General features: G+C 32.8%; 1 protein-coding gene across 17 annotated transcripts in view; it reads right to left on the bottom strand.

Annotated features, from left to right (window-relative positions):
• Positions 1 to 21,678, bottom strand: part of LOC309630239 (sodium channel protein type 3 subunit alpha) — a 117,612-nt gene that overhangs the window by 22,823 nt on the left and 73,111 nt on the right. For 16 of the 17 annotated variants that reach the window (XM_082395204.1, XM_082395206.1, XM_082395208.1 and 13 more), the window contains 6 exons: positions 18,665 to 18,838; positions 17,334 to 17,690; positions 15,047 to 15,517; positions 4,014 to 4,134; positions 2,732 to 2,886; positions 1,821 to 1,994 (listed from right to left, as the gene is read on the bottom strand). In XM_082395204.1, the coding sequence (XP_082251330.1) occupies positions 1,821 to 1,994; positions 2,732 to 2,886; positions 4,014 to 4,134; positions 15,047 to 15,517; positions 17,334 to 17,690; positions 18,665 to 18,838 (1,452 nt within the window). The remainder of the gene's footprint in view (positions 1 to 1,820; positions 1,995 to 2,731; positions 2,887 to 4,013; positions 4,135 to 15,046; positions 15,518 to 17,333; positions 17,691 to 18,664; positions 18,839 to 21,678) is intronic. The other variant, XM_082395193.1, reaches the window with a different exon arrangement.

The raw sequence follows: 21,678 nt of genomic DNA, 5'->3' as shown, positions 1-21,678 counted from the left end.
AAGATAGACCCATTTAATTACATAACTTACCCAAAGGTACCCAGTTCCATTTTACTAAATTAAACTTACTAAAAGGGAAGTAATTTGGGGGGCACCATTCTTTGACATTATTCTGTAGCTAACTAAGTGTCTATATTAGGTTTCTAAGGATTCAAACATGATACAAAACCTTGACAGATTTTTGCATCATATTTATTTCTTCTATATGAGGGAAATACACGGACTTAAGTACAATGTAGTAAGTGTTTCAGTGAATGTAAATTTTTCAGTAAATGAAAATATTTTAGTAAATTTCAGAATTTTCTGGAGAAGTTCTATCACATTTGTAAGTGATCTTCATACATGACAAAATTTTTTTGAACCAGAGAATATTATGTATTTCGTGTTCCATCATTTCAGGGAAAAGCTGGAGATCATAAATGCTGAATTCCAAAGCCAGTATGAAAATATAAATGTAACATTTGTACCAGTTAGATAAGAAATCTATAGGGTAAAGGAGCACTGAATTGAGAATTACGAAATTAGGACACTAATCTCAACTTTGTTACTAAGTAGTTGTGCTATCTAAGGAAAATTCTTTAAACTGAGGCTTTAGTTTACAATAAATTGTTTAGAAGACTGGGTAGAATAGAGCCTAGATATTCTTTAAGGTCCATTCAAGCTGCAGAATATGAAAATATTAAACTTCCCTGTTTGGAGACTTTTCAGGACAGTATTGAGATTCATCTCTATTATTCATTAAAGACCAGACACGGGAAGTTGGAAGTCATTTCTGATCTATTAATAGTGACTTGGCACCAGATTTCTTCTCAACTCAAAGGGTTAAACACATTTTGGTTATAGAACTATGAGTATGTATGTATGGGAGAAAGGGGAGTAGAATTTAGATAAGCCCACACTTGTCAAAGACGATAAAAAGAATGAATGCACACATAATGACAATCATTGATTCATAGTGGCAAGCGTTACAACTAAAAATAAAGTGCTTTATGATTGCTGGGAAACAGCTAGAGATAGTGCTTAAAGCACCTTTTTGAGGTGGAGGAGGCTGAGAAGCCTTGTGCAATGGAACATCACAGACTGCAAAGGACCAGTTGACTCTCATTTTGCCCCAGTGCCTCTCCATTACTTGGAATAAAAAAGTAGGCTGCAAGTCAGGTCTCGTTATTGGCAATGTTCCTGTGACTACCCACCTCAGGGTAATCAGATTCAGAACAGGGCTTCTACACCTATCTCTTTGCATGGTAAATATTTCATTAGCTACTGAGATATCTAACTACTGATTTAAGAATGGAAATACATTTTATTGTCTCTGTGGGTTTGTGGCTGAATGAATACAGTGAATAGGTTATTTTAACATTATTTAGTAACGTACACTCTAGTAAGGGATTAGAGTGCAATTCTGACAATTCCTGGCCCCAAATCTGTCTTGATTTTACCTCCTGGAGATTTTTTTTTTCAATTGAACTGTTAATAAGCTAGATAATAATCTGTCAATTAACAGATTTTTAGGTATTCCTTACCTTGAGATCCTTAATTTTCAGAAAAAGAAGAGCTATTTGCTTGTGGCATAGAACAACTCTCTCTGTGTTTTCTCTTACCACTGTCCACATTTTTAGGACCTTTTCTACTGCTTTCCCATGAGACTTACCTCATTTTTGCATTTTTTTGTAGTTTTTTGAAAAGATAATTGCATAATTGTGTCAGAATTAGTGAAACTAGGGTCTAATTAAAGTCAAGGTTTTAATTATAGAAATATATGAAATGTCAAACTTGCCTCTTTTAAGAATAATTTCATAAAAATCACTTAGGATACTTACATCAACAATCAAGAAATCTAGCCAGCACCAGGCATTAGTGAAATAGGTTTGAAATCCATAAGCTACCCATTTGAGAAGCATTTCCAGGATGAATATATAAGTGAAGACCTTGTCAGCATATTCTAGCATGGTTTTGATAGTTTTTCGTTGTTCAATGTATATATCTTCAAAAGCCTGTGAATCAAGAATGCTTTTATTTTATTTGAATGGCTTGCCTCCACCAAATACTTGATAAAATTCTTAGTAGAATGCTTGGCACAAAGCACTAATTTGATAAATATTGGCTAATATCAGACAAATGTGGAACCAGACAAAATCTAAAGACTAAAACTAATGGAAAATGTCAATATCTTTACTGATTTAGTTTGTGCTTTCTTCTCTGCCTCTCACCCCAAAATCTGTATGTCAATTACTTCTACAAAGACATGCTTTTAGAGAAGTAATATGAACTCAGAAAATATCTAGAAGTTCTGTTAACGAGGGATAGACTTGGCCTATTCCAACCTTACTTTCATCAATTCTCTGAATGATCTGGCTCATTTTGAAAGAATAAATTGATTAGACATAAAAAAAATACACTTTTAGTCCATAAATATTACTATGATTATTTGGGAGAACTGGATGGGATTTGACATGGAAGGTAATGTAGTTACAGAATGTCCCTGGAAATGGTTGTCTCAATAAGGAAAACATCTGTTAGAAAAGCACCAGATGAGAAATTCCATCTGGCTGCTCATGGTTCTAATTTATTCTGTAATGAATTTTGCATAGTTAAACCCTGGGTGCCAAGCTCTGCAAGGTACAAATATACCTCTTGTTTTGCTCCTTAAACTAAGTGTATGCTTCTAGTATTTTTGGAGATAAGCTATTTCACTAGAACCTGATTCTTGCCAATAATGTGTTACACTTACCAAAGCACCACTACTGAGAAGGATCATGAAGACAATGAAAGTCTCAAACCAGTTGTGTTCAACAATGCTATAGCAGGTTTTCCGAAGATTCCACCAGACTTTTCCTTTGCCTTCTTCTATACTTACTTGACAGAATGGAAACTTTTTAATACATCCTAAAAGATAACATTAAATATAATACATTAGAAAAATATATTTCAATCTTAAATAGGAAGAAATAAACTTTGTTGCTCCCTCCCCAATCCTAGTCTCAGATCATCATTTTATACAGCAGCTGGCTACTTCATTCCTTAGTTATCTTCAGCATCCCTCCTGTATAGTGAATCATTCTCAGACTTACATATCAGCCAGCTACCTAGAATCAAAGAATTACTTTACCAAGAGCTGCTTGAGTATAAATGGTTCCATTCTTTAACACTGCTTAGGATCTCTCTTTGCCTCAAGGCCAATCATGGACAAGAACATCTCTCAGGTTTGGGGAGAAACTGCATATTCAAATTGTTTATTCATTTTTGGATGTGATCCTGGAATTTTACACACTTCTTTTCACACAGAAAATTCCCCTGTCTCCCTAGGTATCATCCACTGTCAGTTTTCCCAAGCTATTTATTTCCAGCCTCAGTGCTTTTCTTAGTCACACCTATGACTCATCTTGTCAGTCAGTATCTCTCTTCCTTTGTCCTCCTGCTCTTAGCTTTCATGTTATTTCTAACTTCCATCCACTCTTCTGCTCTGAGTTACTACTTATGGGATTCAATCCAATCACACTGAATCAGCAAACTTTATTGATTTGTGTGCTAGCCACTGTACTGGTCACTGTGAGAATAACTGCTAGTCTCCCTGACAAGGCTCTAGAGCACATCTATATCCCCAAACAGCTCTGGTCACAGCCCAAGTTCACCACATTTGAAACTGTAAGAGATGGAATGTAATTATTGCAGCATCTATAAATCAAATCACAACATTGCCAATGAGGTCTGAAGGGATTGCTTTATCAATAATGAGATGATGTTCCAGAATGCCATTTATCTTCTAGGGTTCACTTCTCCACATTCTGGAGGATGAAAGAAAGGACATGTCAAATTATCTTAATTGTCCAGGCACAGTAGCTGCTATAGTATAATCAGGAAATACAGATAAATTAACTTTTTAGAAGAAAAGAGGAAAACAAAGATAAATATGCCTTCACCGTTTCTTTGAAGTATTTCCTTCAAATGAGGTATATTTAGTCTCTGTAAGGAAAGAAGGGAGATTGCATTTAACCATATTAGAGCTTGTTTACCTTCAGTAAAACAAGCTTCTGGCTTAAGGTCTTCCTCGGGTTCCATTTCAGCTTGTTCACCTTCTCGGGGCGGAGCAACATCAACTGTACTTCCTTCAGATGAGCTGGTTGCATTTAATTTCTGGAAACAAAACCCCATTGCAAAGATGTGATTTTTCTCCCCTTTTATTCAGCTAATTTGGAAATGCTCTGTGATGGTGTGAAAAAATGGTGGTGGTAGTGATAGCATTTGACTCTGTTAACAGTACTGATAATTATGTACTAATAATTTAACATACTTGAAGTCCTATTGTTTAAAACAATGTAAATACTAAGTTGAATCAGACAAAAAATGGTTAGACAGCATTCAGTGTGGGTGATTTGGAAGGGAGTGATTATACTGATTAACTTGTTTATGATCTCTGTTTGTCTATGGATGCTATATGAAAATAATTTAATACATCAACACTCAGGCCAAATCAAGAATAGTTTAATAAAAGTTTGGTATGCTGACATTCACTATTGATTATATTAATTAAAATGCTTCAAATCAAATTGTAATTTCCACTCTTCAATGGAAATTTTCATAGGGCAAAGAACATTACCAGTTGTCTGTAACTACTGTCCATGTTTCTGTAATTTTAGAAAGGAAGAGTGGCACATTAACATTAGTCACAGTCATTATAGTTCAACTTTGAGCTATATTTTTCTCTGGCTTACATAATTTTCTTTTTACTTTACTAGCAGAAAAATGATAGATCTGTCTTTCTCTTTCTCTCCCTTTTTTGAACTGCTTAAATGAATCCAATACTTGCCAAAGAATTCTAAACGAAATGGAAATTTCTTCATAAATGATATTGTTCAAAATCTGTATAGACTTTCATTAGGAGCACATTCCGAATTCAACATGTGATCAGGCTGTGAATTTTTCCTTTAAAAAAATTATTGTGACATGCCACATGTCTAGGAAGAGCCACTTTAGTGTTGCAAGAATAAATATCTAATAAGTACTCTGATACCACTTGGGAAGACGTTATGGTTATACAATGCTTTATGAAAAGTGATGCAAAGACATGACATACAGCACAACCCAGGGAATGTAAAACTTTTAGAATGAAAGAACATGGACATGTTAATGGTTTCAAAGGCCCCATTAACTTTAGTAGCTGAGTGATAGGGTCACTCTGCCCTAACCCTCTGGAAGAGTTAATGTGTTACTGAAAAATACCTGGATAACTCCCTAAGCATCAGTCATATCGAAGGAAATTTGGCTCAAAATTCTTGATTTTTTGAAATCACCATGCAAATGTAGTTTAATACTTTATAATGTGAACATGGAAGAGTAGTATCCAGATGATATTTTCTGTGGTATTACTTTGAGGGTGATGTTAACCATGTCCAATTAAATATATTATGAAAGTTACCCTAAGTCAAATATAGTTCTATAATAAAATATCTCCTAGTCTGGAGTATGCTAAAGAGAGACTAGGCCATCGATTATGGCCGATGGTTCTTAGGATCATTAGAGTACAAGAATTTTTACCATTAAAATCCTCTACTTTTTGGAGAGGTGGAAGGTCAAGACATATTTTCTTCTCTCAGCATTTTTCTGCTTCTTACAGCCAGAATATCTTTATTCTTTTAAGAAAATCCCAGGAAAGCTACTGCTGGATAGAATTGCAGCAGCTTCTGGTATAACCAAGAAAATACTAGATAATTCTTCCCTTCCAATTTCATTGGTGGTTTATGGGTTGGACACTATGACATTTGATGAGTGGCAGCAATAATATCCACTGTATAAATAAAACCAGTAAGAAACCAAATTATTTTGAGGTTAGTTATAAAAAGCTTCATGTTTCTTCTTCCTCTTGGCCAATCCAAGCTGAATAATTTCTTCTGAGCCTGGTCACAATCCACCTTTTCCATGAAGCCTTTCTTTCTTATGATTTCTCCATGCTAAATTTTATAGAACGTTTTGCCCATAATACTTGTTTGCTTTGACCAAATATTCTCATAAATATATGTATATGAATTATATATATACATAAAATTGTATATTTATGTGCATATATATTAAAATGTACACACATACACAAATATACATCTATACACCGAAAGATCCAAGCATAAAATAGACACTAAATGGTTATGTTGAATTTATGAAAAATGAATAAATGAATGATTGAATGCATTTTGTTGTTACTCTTATAGAGAGAATTATAGTGTTTAGATAATTTGATCTCTTCATTTTGATATGTAACTCAATTGTGGCCTTTATAGAAGTCTGTTTAATTGTATTAGAAAATGCATTTTTTAATGAATAGGAATTATTAATGATATTTTAGTGATAAAAACACATATTTCCAAAATGTTTCTCTAAAATATTGGCAAACATTCAATAAAGAAATCTGAAGGAAGAAAGTAATAAGTATATATGTATACACACGCAAATACACATATACTTTTCCATTTGAAAACTTTAGAAAATATACTCACCCTTCACTTCTTATTTTACCACTGTTAATAGAGTTGTGAAATGTTCAATTTTTTGCATTATAATTCTCTGCCATGTATTACACAAGTGTCTTATATTTAAATACAAATATTTAAAGCAAATCCTTCACAGCACAAGTAATGGTGGCCATTAATCTGAATGACAATTGTATCCACCGTTTACCAAGTATTGACCTCTGGATGTGTCTTTGTTATTGGTACTGTCTTTAGATGGTAAACGTTTGTGAATGTGGTTAGTATGTTAAAATACAAATAATTTCAATTTTCTAAATGGCTATGGAGGTTATGTACATTGTAAAGCAGAAAGGGTCTGTGTGTGAGTTAGTTTACCTCTATCTGCCTGGCGTTATGAAGCATAGCATGTCTTTTGAAAACAGACAGAAAAAAACTCTGCATGTATTCTGCTCTTCTCAAATGAGCAGAACCCATTTTACATGCAGAATTGCTTCACCGTTATCCAGGAGTTTTTCTGATTATAAGGATAAGCTCATTAACCTTATGCTCTGCAAAACTCCTTAAGGAATGTTTAGACAGAGACTTAATGAACCAAGGTTTAAAAAATAGTTGGTAGGCTAGTGTTTCTGCCACTAAAAAGTGTTTTGTGGGAGGCTCCTTTTCCTATGAAAGTTGGCATAAAGTTAATTCCTGCTAGTTGGAGAGTCAGGCTTATTCATGGTGTAATCTTCATAGGCCACATTTTTGTCATAAGAAAGTACATATACTTTATCCTATGAAGTTATAAAAATATTGTATCAACTACATAAACATTTTAAAGTTGTGAATTTACCTACATTTATAAATTAAAGCTTAGGCTGTGTTCTTATTAAGTTACAACAACTTACCAATTCAGATATACTGCCTGATAAGCTTTAGTCACTGGAAACATAAAGAATTATACTGCTGTGTTTTTAAATTTTGAAATTTATATCCTAGAAAACTACTTAAGCATTTAAAATTCTATACATGGATATAATACTATCTTCATAATCTAAACATTTCTAATTAAGTTCAACACTTTGGCATTCATACTCTGGTAGAGGGTAGTTTGTCATACATTTCATCATAGCCATACCAAAATGACTTCCAAATTTTATTTAAAAACACATAACTGATTTAAAAGCAGGTGACTGATGATAAATACAAAGAATAACTTACTTTCTTTAAATTGCCATAGCTGTGCTACTAAAATGATAAAAAAAAAAAAGAAACCTGAAATGAAATTTTCCACATTAAGGAACTTGATGACTATACTAAATAACTAAAATTAATACTTGTTCTGAAGTAGTTATAAACATGTAATTAGGTATATAGGCATAACAGTAGAAAGCTTCCATAGAAAACCACATACTACAAGCTCATCACTTGTTTTCTTGTACTGTTTTCTCCCTATCCGTCCAGTATTTTATGGCACTTAAGGCTAGATTCTTCCATCCCTTGTAGAAACTACTGAGCCTACAGAGGGATGATGACTTATGCTCTACAAACGCACACTGGAAAGCAGGTTTGAAGATGCAACATTCTCCAGGCCTAATTCAGCCACAGGAAGCATGCCTGGCTGTAGCAGAAGCCCGGCGCAGTGCTGTGGAAGCCGCACACTGGTCTAAGGGCCATATTCTCAAAGACATGGCACCTGAATGTGAAGTTTTCAAGGTTAGCTGCAAATACTACTGGTAAGAAATGACGGAATCAGCACCCAAAAAGGCCATTTTCCCCCGATAACATGAACTTATATAGAAATCCCCCCTTATGGCGAATATTGCTCAATTTTTATCCAATTAAATAGTGAAATTTAACTTTCAGAAATAGAAGAGAATGTTAGCAACTGGCCTACTTCCACCGAAATGCGCTCACATTTCATTTATTTTCAGTCACCTATCAGATGTTTGACTCTCACAAACTGCTGTATAATTCAAAAGGCAAAAATAAAAGATTCAGCCATTACAGACTGCCTTTAAAATCTAGCCATTTCTTTCAAAACTTCTGGGTTTTGTCTTGAAAGTAAAAGAAGAAAATCTTTTGGTTACACAATCTATCAGGGCCTTAGTCTGATCTTTTGGATATGCATATCCATATCTTGACTTATTATATTTCATTTGAAGGACAGGTAGCCACACAGTGAGGTCACTGGGCTGCATATCCAAGGCAGGAAGAACACGACTAAAACCAATGGCTCTTTTTTTTCTGGACCACTTATTGAATGGTTAAAAATATAAACCATCTCTGTTTTGTTTGGCCTTAACATATTTTAAATGTGTAACACCCCTGATGCACCTTTTATTTTAAAAGAGTCTTATTAAGAACATAATATAGGAAACTGACAATAATTATATGGTAGTTGAAGAATAAGGTAAAAGGGCATCCAGCAGGCAAAAGAAAAAGCTGATTTATGTTAAGAAGATAATACAAAAATTTCCATCTAAACTTGCCTTAATTTTTATTTCAGCAGAAGTACACTGAAGCACCAAAACCATTCTCTAAAGGTCAAGATAGGTTTAAAATGGCTATTCACACTCCCATCTGTGCCTCTGAAAGAGTTGCGTCACATTCAGTTTCACAGAGAGCATTTGGAAGACACTGAGAACGTTAACAGAAATGGGAAGCTAGAGGTATTCTCCCATTGCTCTCCAGATTCTGAAAACAGACCACAGGGCCTTTTCTAGAAGGGTACGTGCTTGGGACCTTAGTCAAGCATCATTTTCAAAGTTTCCATAACGGCTTTGAAAAAGAGGGAATCCTGTTATAAACATGGTGTAAAAGATAATTTTCCAGTACCATTTAATTCTGCCCTGCTTGTGAAGAAAAAATAATCAGATTTTCTTCAATGACTAATAATCTTGTTTTACTCCTAAAACTAAAAAGTCATTTTAAGTAAAATTACATAAATCACCAGGGGCTGTATTTTAAAAAATTTTTTATTTATAATTTTATGTCTGACTTTGGTTTCATTTTACAACTAATTCTCAGTTATCCCTAAAGAAGAAGAGAGTATGTATAAATTAAACCTACAGACAAACCCCAAGCTCTAATTAGGTTTTTTTCTTTTTCACCAAAAGCCTTGAAAACTGCTAATACTCATGAACTTTTCACTTTTGCTTTTTAATTTGCCTTCAAGAACACTCACTCTGGGGAATTCCCTGGCGGTCCAGTGGTTAAGACTCGGACTTTCACTGCTGTGGACCCGGGTTCAATCCCTGGTCAGGGAACTAAGATCCAACAAGCCATGTGGTGTGCCCAAAAACAAACAAACAAGAACATTCACTCTGGCTGTGATTCCAGTAACAGGAGAAAGTTGAGTCAAGAGAATAAACTAATGATTTATTTCATCCACAAACCTACAGCAAGTTTTGGAGATATCCTTTACTCCTCATAAAACTATAATCAATAATTAATAATCCAAAGTAGGAAATTTTCCAAGTCTCTTTTTTGCCTGCTCAGTTTTGGGTAGAACATTTAGGGAGAAATTAATGTAGATCAGGGAAATTTTAAAAAATGGGTACACTGAACCAATTACTTAATATTAAGATGCAGTGAACTTTTCCTACCCTGTATCATGATGCTTTTCATTTTTTAATTACAGTGATCACTTAGGGGTTGGCAGACACATGACTTAACAACTTCCCCAAACTACATGAAAATCCAAGATATGTGGTGCCCAAATGTATACAGACTATGGCCCTTCATATCCAAAATCTCATGATCACCTTACTGTTTTTTTTTAACGGAGGCTTTCCCCCAAAACATGAAAGCAGACATTTCTATCTGGAGCACATGAATTGGATGGGTTGAAAATTATATTCACAGATCTGAATATAATGATCTGAAAATGGCAACACTATCAAACAAACCCTGTGAGGCTCATTTTGGTAATACAGTTTACTTATAAGGGCTGAATCAACAACAACAAAAAGTTGTGGTCTTATTTTAATGAAATAAAAGCAGAAAAATATTCATCCTCTCAAGTTCTTAACTATTTAGAACTTTAAACATTTCTATCATGTTTTAAAATAGATATAAATCCTATAGAGCATGCAATTATTGCTTTTAAAAGCCTAAACAGACTAAACTGGAAAGTCATTAACAGAATCAAATATGGTGTTGGGACTGCCCGTCTTGCCTGACCATGCTGTGATGTGTCACACGATTCAGCAGAGAGCAGCTGGGCACGTCTAGCACTTCCTTGCCATGGCAGGGGAAGGAACGTAGCTGAGTAGCATGCAGGCCAGTCAAAATTTATTTAGAAAGTGATTGTACATGTACAACTTGCTTGGGTAACCTGGGTAAAAGTGGTGGCACGAGCCTCTGGCTGGTTAAAAAACACCAGAGTTTCATTCTTGAAGGCTCCAGCTTGATTTTACCCCTGTGAGAAGTAAGAATGGTAAGCAGTGAAGGTCACAGTATGATATTCCTAGATTGAGCTTTGGAATTCAATTTCAAATATGCTTCTTAAGAGCATTTATTCTATATCCTTCACCTGGGAAGACAATGAAACCTTTTAAGAACTAAATTGTAAAAATCCATAATTATATAAAAATGTCAAGAAATCATGTTTATATAAAAACAAAATTCTACATTATATCTTGTCACAAGATATGTATAATTCCAAGTTTTTCCAAAATAAAAGGATCACTAGTTTGAAATCCATGCCTTCAATTTCCTTAAAATTTTTTTCATGCAAAACTTTATGTTCGTTTCCATACCAGTCTGTTTATGTTACTGGTGCATATAATAGATACACATATATAAAATATGTATTACATAATATAATAACAGCAAATCATATTTTTATCTCTAAAAACTTCTAGAGATCATTTCTCCCCAACTGTGGTATAGCTAGATATTTTGAAAATGAATGGAAGGAATAGAGCAGCTAGAGTTTTCAAATACTATCTAAATTAATGATTAATTTACTGCCTCTTCTTAAAGCAGAAATGTGTTGCAAATTTTTTTTTCTTTTCTTTCTTCCTTTCTTTCTTTCTTTTGAAATGTATCGTTCTGTTAGGTTTAACTTGTATGATTTTTCACTTTCTCAGCAAAGAGAAAGGATATTTTGTGTCCCCCAAAGCACAGGCCAATGTTATTTTTCTATTTGTGTTCAAAAAACTAAGAAGCGCGAACCAAAATGCCACTTTATGGATACGTTATTTTTAATTTGTATGTGTGTGTGTGTGTATGAGTGTGTGTGTGCAATAGCTAATAAAAAAGAACAACCAGCCAACATAAATGTGAATCTGATATGTGACCTGTGTTCAATGCCAGCAGTTTTCAGAAATTTCAGATCAAGACTGAACTTCGCTGGAATTTATTTAAATCTATTCTATAATGCTGATTTTTGCTTTTATTTTAAAAAACAGTGTACAGTTGACCCTTGGATGACAGAGGTTTGAACTGCGCAGGTCCACTTACACATAGATTTTTTTCAATAGTAAATACTACGGTACTACAGGATCCTCAGTTGGCTGAATTTGCAGATGTGGGAGTGCAGATACGAAATCATGTATATGGAGGGGCAACTGTAAATTATACTCGGATTTTCAACTGGATGTAGGGTTGACACCCCTAACTCCTGTGTTGTTCAAGGGTCAAATGTACTTTTAAACTTTGTGTGAGCATACGTGAGAATTGCCCTATTATTCTTTCAAGGTTTTTCTGGTACTAATTTAAAAAATCATCCACATAAAACTTATTGCTGAATTTAACTTTACTGTGCAAAATAATCTGAAATTTTATCCTAGCTTTATAAAAGTTTTAATTTTATATTTACTTTTAAGTATTTTCCCTCTAATATATCTGTACACTTTAAACAATTTTATTACATTCTGTAATTGGATTCCGTGTATCCAAAACTAGCTTGGAAGAGGACAGATGATTATAAAAAAAAAAAATCACCCAATAAAGAATTTTTGTTCAGATAATAAAATGTTTTCAAGGACTTGAAAATGAAGACATTGTATCTCATTGTTCCAAATTTATGATTTTTTAGTCATTAAAAAAAAGACATGACAATTAGGTGGTATTCTCCTAAAGCAATAATTTGAAATATCTGTGGACATCATAGAGTTTTTTTTTTTTTAAACATCTTTATTGGAGTATAACTGCTTTATAATGTTGTGTTAGTTTCTGCTGTGTAACAAAGTGAGTTTTTGAAGTATTCTGGAAACCAACTTTTTGGTAAAAAGAAATTAAGATATATCATTTCCATGAGTGCAGTGAGATGAAACCTATGATGTTAACATAGCAAATGTTTCTCTACCTCTTTGGCTTTTCTGTCTCTTCTTGACCCCAAGCTAGTCTTGTCCCTAGTCTTCCCTTATTTTCTCTTTGTAATTACTTCTTTGGGGAACTCCTCTATTTTCAAGGAATCAGGTAATTATGAAATCTGCGTTATTAAATCTATTTTTAAACCCTGACTGCTCATCCAGTCTCTCGTTCCCACTATATCCCACTTCTAATTCAGTATTTCCCAATTGAATTCTTTCTCTTCCCCCATAAACCTGGTAACCTTCTTAAAAAGGCCATTTCAGACAGTTGCATTACCCTTTTCCCAATTTCTCAGATTCTTTACTAGGTTGGTCAAAAGCCAGTTAGTCTCAGTTCCCATACTTACTACCCTAGCCCAGAATTCTGTCACCTCATTATTATCAAATGATTGTTACCACATTCCCCAAGGTAACAGTTTTCACTCTAAACGGTTTTACTTATTGCTATTGAATAAATTTTCATAAAACATCACTTTCCTATTGCTTTTCACCTGCTTCAGAACAAATAGCACGTTATTGACTATGCAGCCAATTCCAAGCTCTTTGACTTAACTTCAAAGACTGTATAATCTGAAACTACCTTACTCACCCATACATATTTTTCCAGTCTTTTCAACCAATACTTTATACATGCTGATTATTTCACTGCTTCACCTTAATACTAAGCTCACTCTAACTCTGGCTTTTGTTTAGTAAATTTCTGCTTTTTGCTTTCTGTTCATGTATTTGACCCACATTTTGAGGCCTACTTCAATTTTATCTCTTCCGTTTAACAATTTGCTATATTCTTGCTGTTCTCAATACTTGTATAATCTTGTATTCAGTCCTACAGGATTAACCTTTTTAATAGGTTTTTAATAATTTTGTGAGTTAGTATTAGCTTCCTCAAAGATGTTGAGATTTCCCTGAAGGGGGTTATGTTATGAATCTCTCCTTTAACTCTTCCTTACCCTTAGTATCCAGCAGAGTGCTGAATTTACAAAAGTCCTCAATAAATGCTTGTTAATTAATTGATGATTTTCTTAAATAAATCTATGTCAAGTGATGGAAAATAAAATTAGAATTGAATTCTTATTTTACCAGAATGAGAAACACATAAATTAGAATTGAACTCTCTAAGTAGACTTTGAGTAGAATTTCAGAGAAAGAATGTTATACCTCATTTTGTATGTATTTTTACCTTTTTCAAAATATTTTCAAATTTACTATTATAATATATCTCAGAAGCTCTGAAATGCCTGAAAAAAAGGATCAGGAGGCTATCAGTTGTGACACTGTCAGCTACTTACTACTTATACAAATTCTGTTGACACATGAGTAAAAAAAGAAGGTTCCAAAATATGCAAATATGCTCACAGAATCAGACATCATTTGTCTGATTCCTATGATGTCAATATTTATACCCTCATGCTAAAACCTGTCTTTTATAACCCTGTGCTAGACTTAACTTCCTACTGGTATATCAGAAGTCTATAAATAAGTAATAGTAAAAAATTTAATCCTGTTCTTCACAATGCAGAATTGCAGAATTAATACCACTAAGCTACTATCATAGGATCCTATGAATTTTAATCCTACAGGAGGAACAATTTCCTTTCTTTTCATTTAAATAAGTAGTAATATGACAGTAAGAACAGCTTTCCAGTCTACAGTTTAACTGTAATCCTTAAGTAGAGTTTTTCTAAATAGTTCTTACTATTTCCAAGTTAATCTGGAAGACCTTATAGATTTGCTCATCCTTGACTGGGCAAAATGTAATCAGTACTACTTTTAATTTCTTAATATGTGTAAAATTTTAATAAATGAATAATACTCTTATCATAGGCAATAAAAGGTTTAGAGGAGAACAAAAACTACACGAAACTTTCACATTAAAAAAAATCATAGCAAAACTTAATATATTATAGAAAGTAAGGAGATAACACTTTAACAATGATCAGTAAAATATGGTTCATTGTTTTTTTTCTAAAGAGCATAATCTAATGTAGAATAGAATGCATTAAATAAAATCTGTTTTTTGGAAGGCCACATTTTTTAATCAGACTTTCAAACTATCAAGAAGATGAATATACTAATTATTCAGAATGATGATTTTCTGTGGAAAGTTGGAATTTCAATGGATGGAATTCTCAAAAAAGAATATCTCATAATTTTCCAACATTACTGTATATATGACTTTCAGTACACTTTTTAATAATGCATATAAGCACAATAAAACTACTAAGTAAGTGTGGTGCATGGTTTTTATAGGAAATGCAAGAAAAACTTTAAAAGCATTCTTACCTCTTTGCTTTCTTCTAGTTCTGACTCACTGCTGAACTCTTCAGTATTTAAGTTTTCAAAGTCAGACTCTCCAACAGCAATTGGCACTGTTACAGTGAGGCTGGGATTATTTATGAACGACATATAATCATTTTCATCAATTACATATTTTTCAACACTGCTTCCAGTACCTACACCACTGGTGGTTCCATTCCCATCCTTAAGATAATTAAGCTCTTTGCTTATTTCAATTCCAGTATTGTTGGACACACATCTTTCTATTTTGTTGCCTTCATGGATTTCGATAACTTTTGGCTTTCTGCAAAAGGTTTTTTGGAAACACTCCTGTATCTTATTTTTCACATAATCAATTCCCTTTTGCATCCTTCCTACTGCAATCTGGAGATTGTTCATTTCATTATCATCATCAGTGGCAGCAAGATTGTCTGAGCTAAATGAACTCAACAATAAGGCCAGAAAGAGGTTCAGAACCTAAAAGAAAAAAAGAAAATTTGCTCTATTAATATTGAAGTATGCATAAACATAATAGCTTAAACAGGGAACTCATAGATCTTTGCTAAAATTAATTCAACAACTGCTTCTTAAATGCTTACTGTATTTCAGAAACCTTGTCTTAATCACACACCATTTAAAGAACCTGAAATCTTCTACCTGCTCTAAGGACAAAATGGTAAAACAAGCACCCTTCCTTTCAAACCGAGAAGGATAACAGGAAACTGGAGGTTCTAAGATTTAAATTGTGTGTACTCAGGGTTGCCAGTGAAAAGACAAAAATCCCATTTTTGTGGTTTTGGCCAATGAGAAAAAAAGAGATATTTTCATTTTAGTCATTTTACTGCATTTTACCAGTTTGTCTAGGGAATGTTTAGCTTCATGTGTGTAAATAATGAATTTATTTACTTAATAGCCTGATGGATATGTGTTAAAACAACATACTTGAAATACAAATTCCATTGTCCAATGACCACAAACTTTTATAGCAGCAGAAATTACTAAAGGCGAATTATAAAAGGTTTAACACATTTCTCATTAGTATACTCTGAAATATATGTGTCCAAATAGTTCAACAGATGGAGAGAAGTCTAAAATTATTCCAGGGTTTAGGCTGGACCCATATAATGTAAATTACTTTTCTTTTTCCTTTTTTTTTTTTTTTTTTGCAGAAAATATGAAGAAATCTCAGAGTATCATTTGGATACATGGGGAAAATATTACCCAATTAACTGATAAAATATGAATAATAGAAGAATTCATTATAGCTGATGCAAAAGAAAATTTATTTATAGGAATATTTTTAGCTTGAAATGTAGTTACTGAGTTTCAAAAAATGTTACATGGTAGGAAGACTCATGCTAAGCCAGAACCCCAGTTTGTTGCCTTATTTTTATATCAGATTTGTTCAGAATCTAGAGCTTCCTTATTTACTATTCTGAAAAAAATTGCATGTCCACAGATATCCCACAAACATTCTTTTAAGCAATCTCATTTGAAATGTACTTCTCAAAGGAAAGGTTCAGTATGATAGCGTAAAGAAACACTCTGACCACACATGATTGAAAAATGTAAGCATTAAAACACATAAACATACAAATTGTGCTTCTATATTAGTGCTTTTAAGTCAGAGCTAAAAGTAAGTCTTTTATATCTGGTCAGTGTTTATACATGTGCATAACTTAAACCGCAATAATTTATTTTCCTTTAATAAAGCAAATTCAGGGAAGAATATATTTCCAAGTTGTTTGGATAATTACAATACATAGCTAAAATATAATGCACTATTTCATTGAAATTTGCCTTCAAAATTTGGTAATATGCAACTTATGCCTCTGAGTAAGCAAACAATATGAACTATCTATGTGTAAAGAACAGTTTCAATAGTCTTTTTTGTTTAGAATTACTGGAGATCATTATCTCATCAAAATAATAATAGAATAAAAAATAATTCAGGCCATAAAAAATAATATTAGGACAAAGTTAATCTTGATAAAAACATTTTTTTTGAAGAAGGAAAACTAAAAACTAATATTTTTGTCCCTGGACTGTCACAGGTATACCTCATGTAATCCTAACATAAACCATAAAATTTCAGTTTTGTTATTCCAGTTTCATAGTCGGGGAATTTTAGGCTGAGAGAAGTTAAGCAACTTGCCCATGCACAGAGTGCTAGTGCTGGGATTTGAGTCTAGGTTGTTGATGATAAAACCAGATGTGTCTGCTGCATCAGGCCACCTTCTTAGCCACTGTCTGATCTTGTTCTTAATTATAAGCGTTTGTAATACATACGTACCACAAGGTTTCCAATGACCATGACCAACATGAAAACAATAAGGCACATGGCTTGACCGGCGACCTCCATGCAGTCCCACATGGTCTCTATCCACTCTCCACACAGCACTCGGAACACAATCAGGAAGGAGTGGAAGAAGTCATTCATGTGCCAGCGTGGGAGCTGACAGTCACTAGAGATCTTGCAGACACATTCTTTGTAGCTCTTACCAAAGAGCTGCATGCCGACCACGGCAAAAATGAAGACGATGATGGCCAACACCAAGGTGAGGTTACCTAGAGCCCCCACTGAATTGCCAATGATCTTAATTAGCATATTCAGGGTGGGCCAGGATTTTGCCAGCTTGAAAACTCGAAGCTGTAATCAAGTGAAAATATACTCTTAGTAGTAGTCACAATATAATTTAAAAAGTTAGTTAGACATCATTTTATCAGTATGATACTATATTGTAGTCCCACCTCTGAGGAATATAAAATCTCAAACTGTACTAAAATTCAAATCCAGAAAAAAGTGTTACTAATACTGGAATTGTAAATCAAATCATAATATCATTTAAATGCAATATAAGAGAGGGAAAATATTTTAGAAATGATAAAACATTTCTGATTCATCAACAGATATATCCAGGAAAACAAATTAATACTTTGATTACAGACATTTGTGAATTTAGCAAGCTAATGTCACCTCCAACTGTATTTTAGAGAGTAAAAAGAAATATTAAAAGTATGAGTTATATATTTTTAATGGACATTTATAATATAAAAGTAAAATAAACTAATTTGATAAACTTAAGGAAAAGCTTTTCAATTTGAAAAATACACATTTTACTTAATTTCCAATAAAATTTTGCATATTTTTAAATAATTTTTTTTGCTAAATTCAAAAAAATTTGTTATACCATTGTCTGAAGTGCTAATGGGATCAAATATTTTCCCACATATTCCTTTAAAGTAGTTACTACTAATATAAGTAAGGTTGATAAAAAGATAAGATTAATTGGGTGTAAAGTTTTTATTTATATTTCTTTATAGACTTTAAAGCAAAAAAATTTTTTTAATGAATTTAAAACATAATTTTAGAAGCACATGTGTGTTTTTAAATGTGCCTTACATAGTTAATTATTATGAAGTGTTTCAACCATTTTTCATCATTCTTGATAAACAGTCACACTCAGCTTTAAAGAGAACATTTATATATTTTCTTAGAATATCACACATATTGGTTTAAGTTTAAAATATCATTAGAGGTAAAAAACTATACACATTGATTCATTTTTGAAATAAGTATTTTGCCAATGAAAGATAGAATATAAACATAGTCTATGCAGATACCAGTCTGAACGATCTCAGTACAGACAGTCCCTCCACATTTGCCAGGCCAAGTTCCATTAAACTAAGGCTGACAATAATTCCATCAAAGATATTCCAGCCCTCTTGGAAATAATAATATGGATCCATGGCAATGATCTTGAGGACCATTTCTGCTGTGAAGATTCCAGTGAAGACCTAAAGTAAAATAGAGATCAGTACTTCACAAGCATTGAAAAAGTTTTGACACTCTAAGAATTTGTAAGGAAGGTTAAATAGTTATGAGTAAAAATATCTAAAATTTAAAGTGAAGAAATGTGACAAATGGATATACAAGTTTAGTATTTTTTTTCAGGGGAATATTTTAAGTGGATTTGTGTTAGTTAATGAATCTGCTAGATTTCCAAGACAATGCTGATTGGAAAACATTTCATTGTCCACATTTGAAATCTGATACTAAATAATAGCTACTGAATTATTGCCCTTTTTGGTACCCTATGCTTCTACCATAATCATAACCAATTTTTTTTAAGTATTGCATTAAGAACAATTTATGTATTATTGGAAGTCACTCAAAAATTACTTCAAGTTGGTAAAAACCATATTTTGTTCTTGATTTTTATTATTTTTTAAGGGACACCATCTTATTTCTATAATTTTATAAACATTCCTGAAATAAGAGTGAGTTTGCCACAAATGTTTTATAATAATTATCTCTGGATTTATGCCTCAGAATTAAGGTTAATGGATAAGCAGAGCTAGGAACTGCAGATTTAATTGAAAGCATCAGGAGAACATTCTCAGTATGCATACACCCACAATTAGGCTTAATAAATTATTTGAGTGGCTAGATGAATGTCTATTTGAAAATGGTTTTTTTTTTAATTCAAAACCACAGGCTAAGATGCCCAAGGACATGAAGAGCTATGAAATTACTCTTGCGAAAAATCTTTGAAAGCAATTATATTAATTAACTATAGGTAAAAGCTGCATGTTATGACTATAAAGTCAAGCTTACCACTTACCAAGGTAAATGAGCCTTTACCTTTAAGGAACTTTGTCAAAATAAAATAAACTTTGTCAAAATAAAATATCATATTAATTAAAGGAAATCTTGTTCTACTCTTACAAAGTGTAATTGCAGCTAACATCTCATTTTCCCAATCACAGAAAGACCTAAGGGAAATACTCATACCAGAAAAAATAGCTTAACTTCAGTTCATCATTCATTCACTCAAATAGAAGTAAAATGTAATTCAAGCAAGCTTAGTACATGAAAATCCAGATATGCTGGAATGCACATTAAAAAGTGATTTTTTTCATTTATAGAAGGACTTATCCTGGGGTATTTTTTCCCTGATGAATGTAAAATAAGTTCTGATTTATATGAATTTTATTTCTTATATAAAGTTTTAGGAACAGCTACTATTTGAAATAAACAGCCTGATTATAGAAATATATTAGTTAAATTGAGTTAGAAACAATCCAGGTAAATGATCTACAAATATCTCTTCCTACAGAAAATCATAAGGTGAACTTTTCAGATATTCTGAAATGACTAGATGATGTCCTGCATTTTAAATACCCATACCTTAAACTTACATTCTTTCATCTAAAATTTAATCCCAGCATGAAATTCTCTTTAAAAATAACATTTTAATTTCAATTTGCAGTTTAATGTCATAGCTATTTATCTCTTTAAATGCTTTCAATTTAGGCCCTAAAAATCATTGGGATTGTTTTAGGTACATTTTAGTCTAGTTTAGCATTGTCAGTGATTAAGAGTTTTGAAAAAATCTTTCTCATTCTAGCAAAGGTCAACTAAGGCTATTGATCATGATGCTTATGTTTATAAAATTTTAAAACTCCATCAAAAAATGCTAAGAACACAGACAACTGCAACCCCTGGATATGTATATGGTTATGTACATAAATCCGTGTATGGTTTATAAACATACATTCTGCTACCTTTGAATTTCTTTATCATGAAGAATTTTTAAGACTAAGACAATTAATAAAAACATACTGAATGTTTATTGTTTGGACTTAGCCTAATTATAATATATCTTGTCTTCTGAAGAAGATTTTTGTTTTTTGAAATTTTGGATTATATGTTTCTGTAGCCATTCATTCATTAATAAAAAATTGCTGAGTACTTACTAGACGTTGTACTAGGCTTTGAAAATGCAGTACTAATTAGGATATACAAACTGAGATTGCATAAACCTAATTCATTTAGGCTGATAAATTTCTAATGGGCAATACACCTATAGGCTTCCTAAGCCAACTTCTTTAATGAGGAGATAAGTTCAGTGAAAAGTTTCTAACCTATTGTATGTGATGACACAGGACAGTCAGCAAAAGTGTAAGTGCTAAAGATGGGGATGAGAATCAGCCTGGGAGTCTGGACCAAGAGTAAACAAATTTCGAGCATTTTGTTTTGGGGCACACTGGGCTTGGATGATCAGATGTTAGGGCTTAAAGTCTCAGTTCAGGGATAAGAAAGTTTCCTTACTGAGTATTTACTTAGAGAGGAAAGTTCTGTTGGTACATACATTAAAAAGATAGAAATGTTAGTTCTAAAGGCTCAAGTTTGAATATTGATCAGTTTGCTCCACAGAACCTCTTATTGTCCAGACTGACATTCCACTCTTTTGTAGTGAATTTGACATAACTGTAGCCGCCGTTCACTCCATTACTATTAGCTTCTTGTTTTAATGGTTTTAGTTTTATCATCCCCATGCCTTTTGGATTTGTATCTTTAAATATTTGTTGTTGTTGTTGATTCTTTTTTAGAGGATGAAATTGAAGTATATTTAAAGAAAAATGGTGGGACATCATTTAACATTTATGATTTTCTTTTATCTTATCTGTCAAATGAGGATAGTGAGATGATTCATCAGGTCTGTGTTTAACATTCTTGGATTTCTATCAGTATTATATTGCTTAGCAAATTTTATTACAAACTGTAGTGTACACACAATTATTTTTACACAAGAGCTTTATTAGTAGTTGTTAGAAAGAGGCGAGAAGGCAGT

This window comes from Balaenoptera borealis (assembly GCF_965194805.1).
Source record: "Balaenoptera borealis genome assembly, chromosome: 6".
Classification (NCBI taxonomy): domain Eukaryota; kingdom Metazoa; phylum Chordata; class Mammalia; order Artiodactyla; family Balaenopteridae; genus Balaenoptera; species Balaenoptera borealis.
This window is presented reverse-complemented; position numbering and strand designations above follow the sequence as displayed.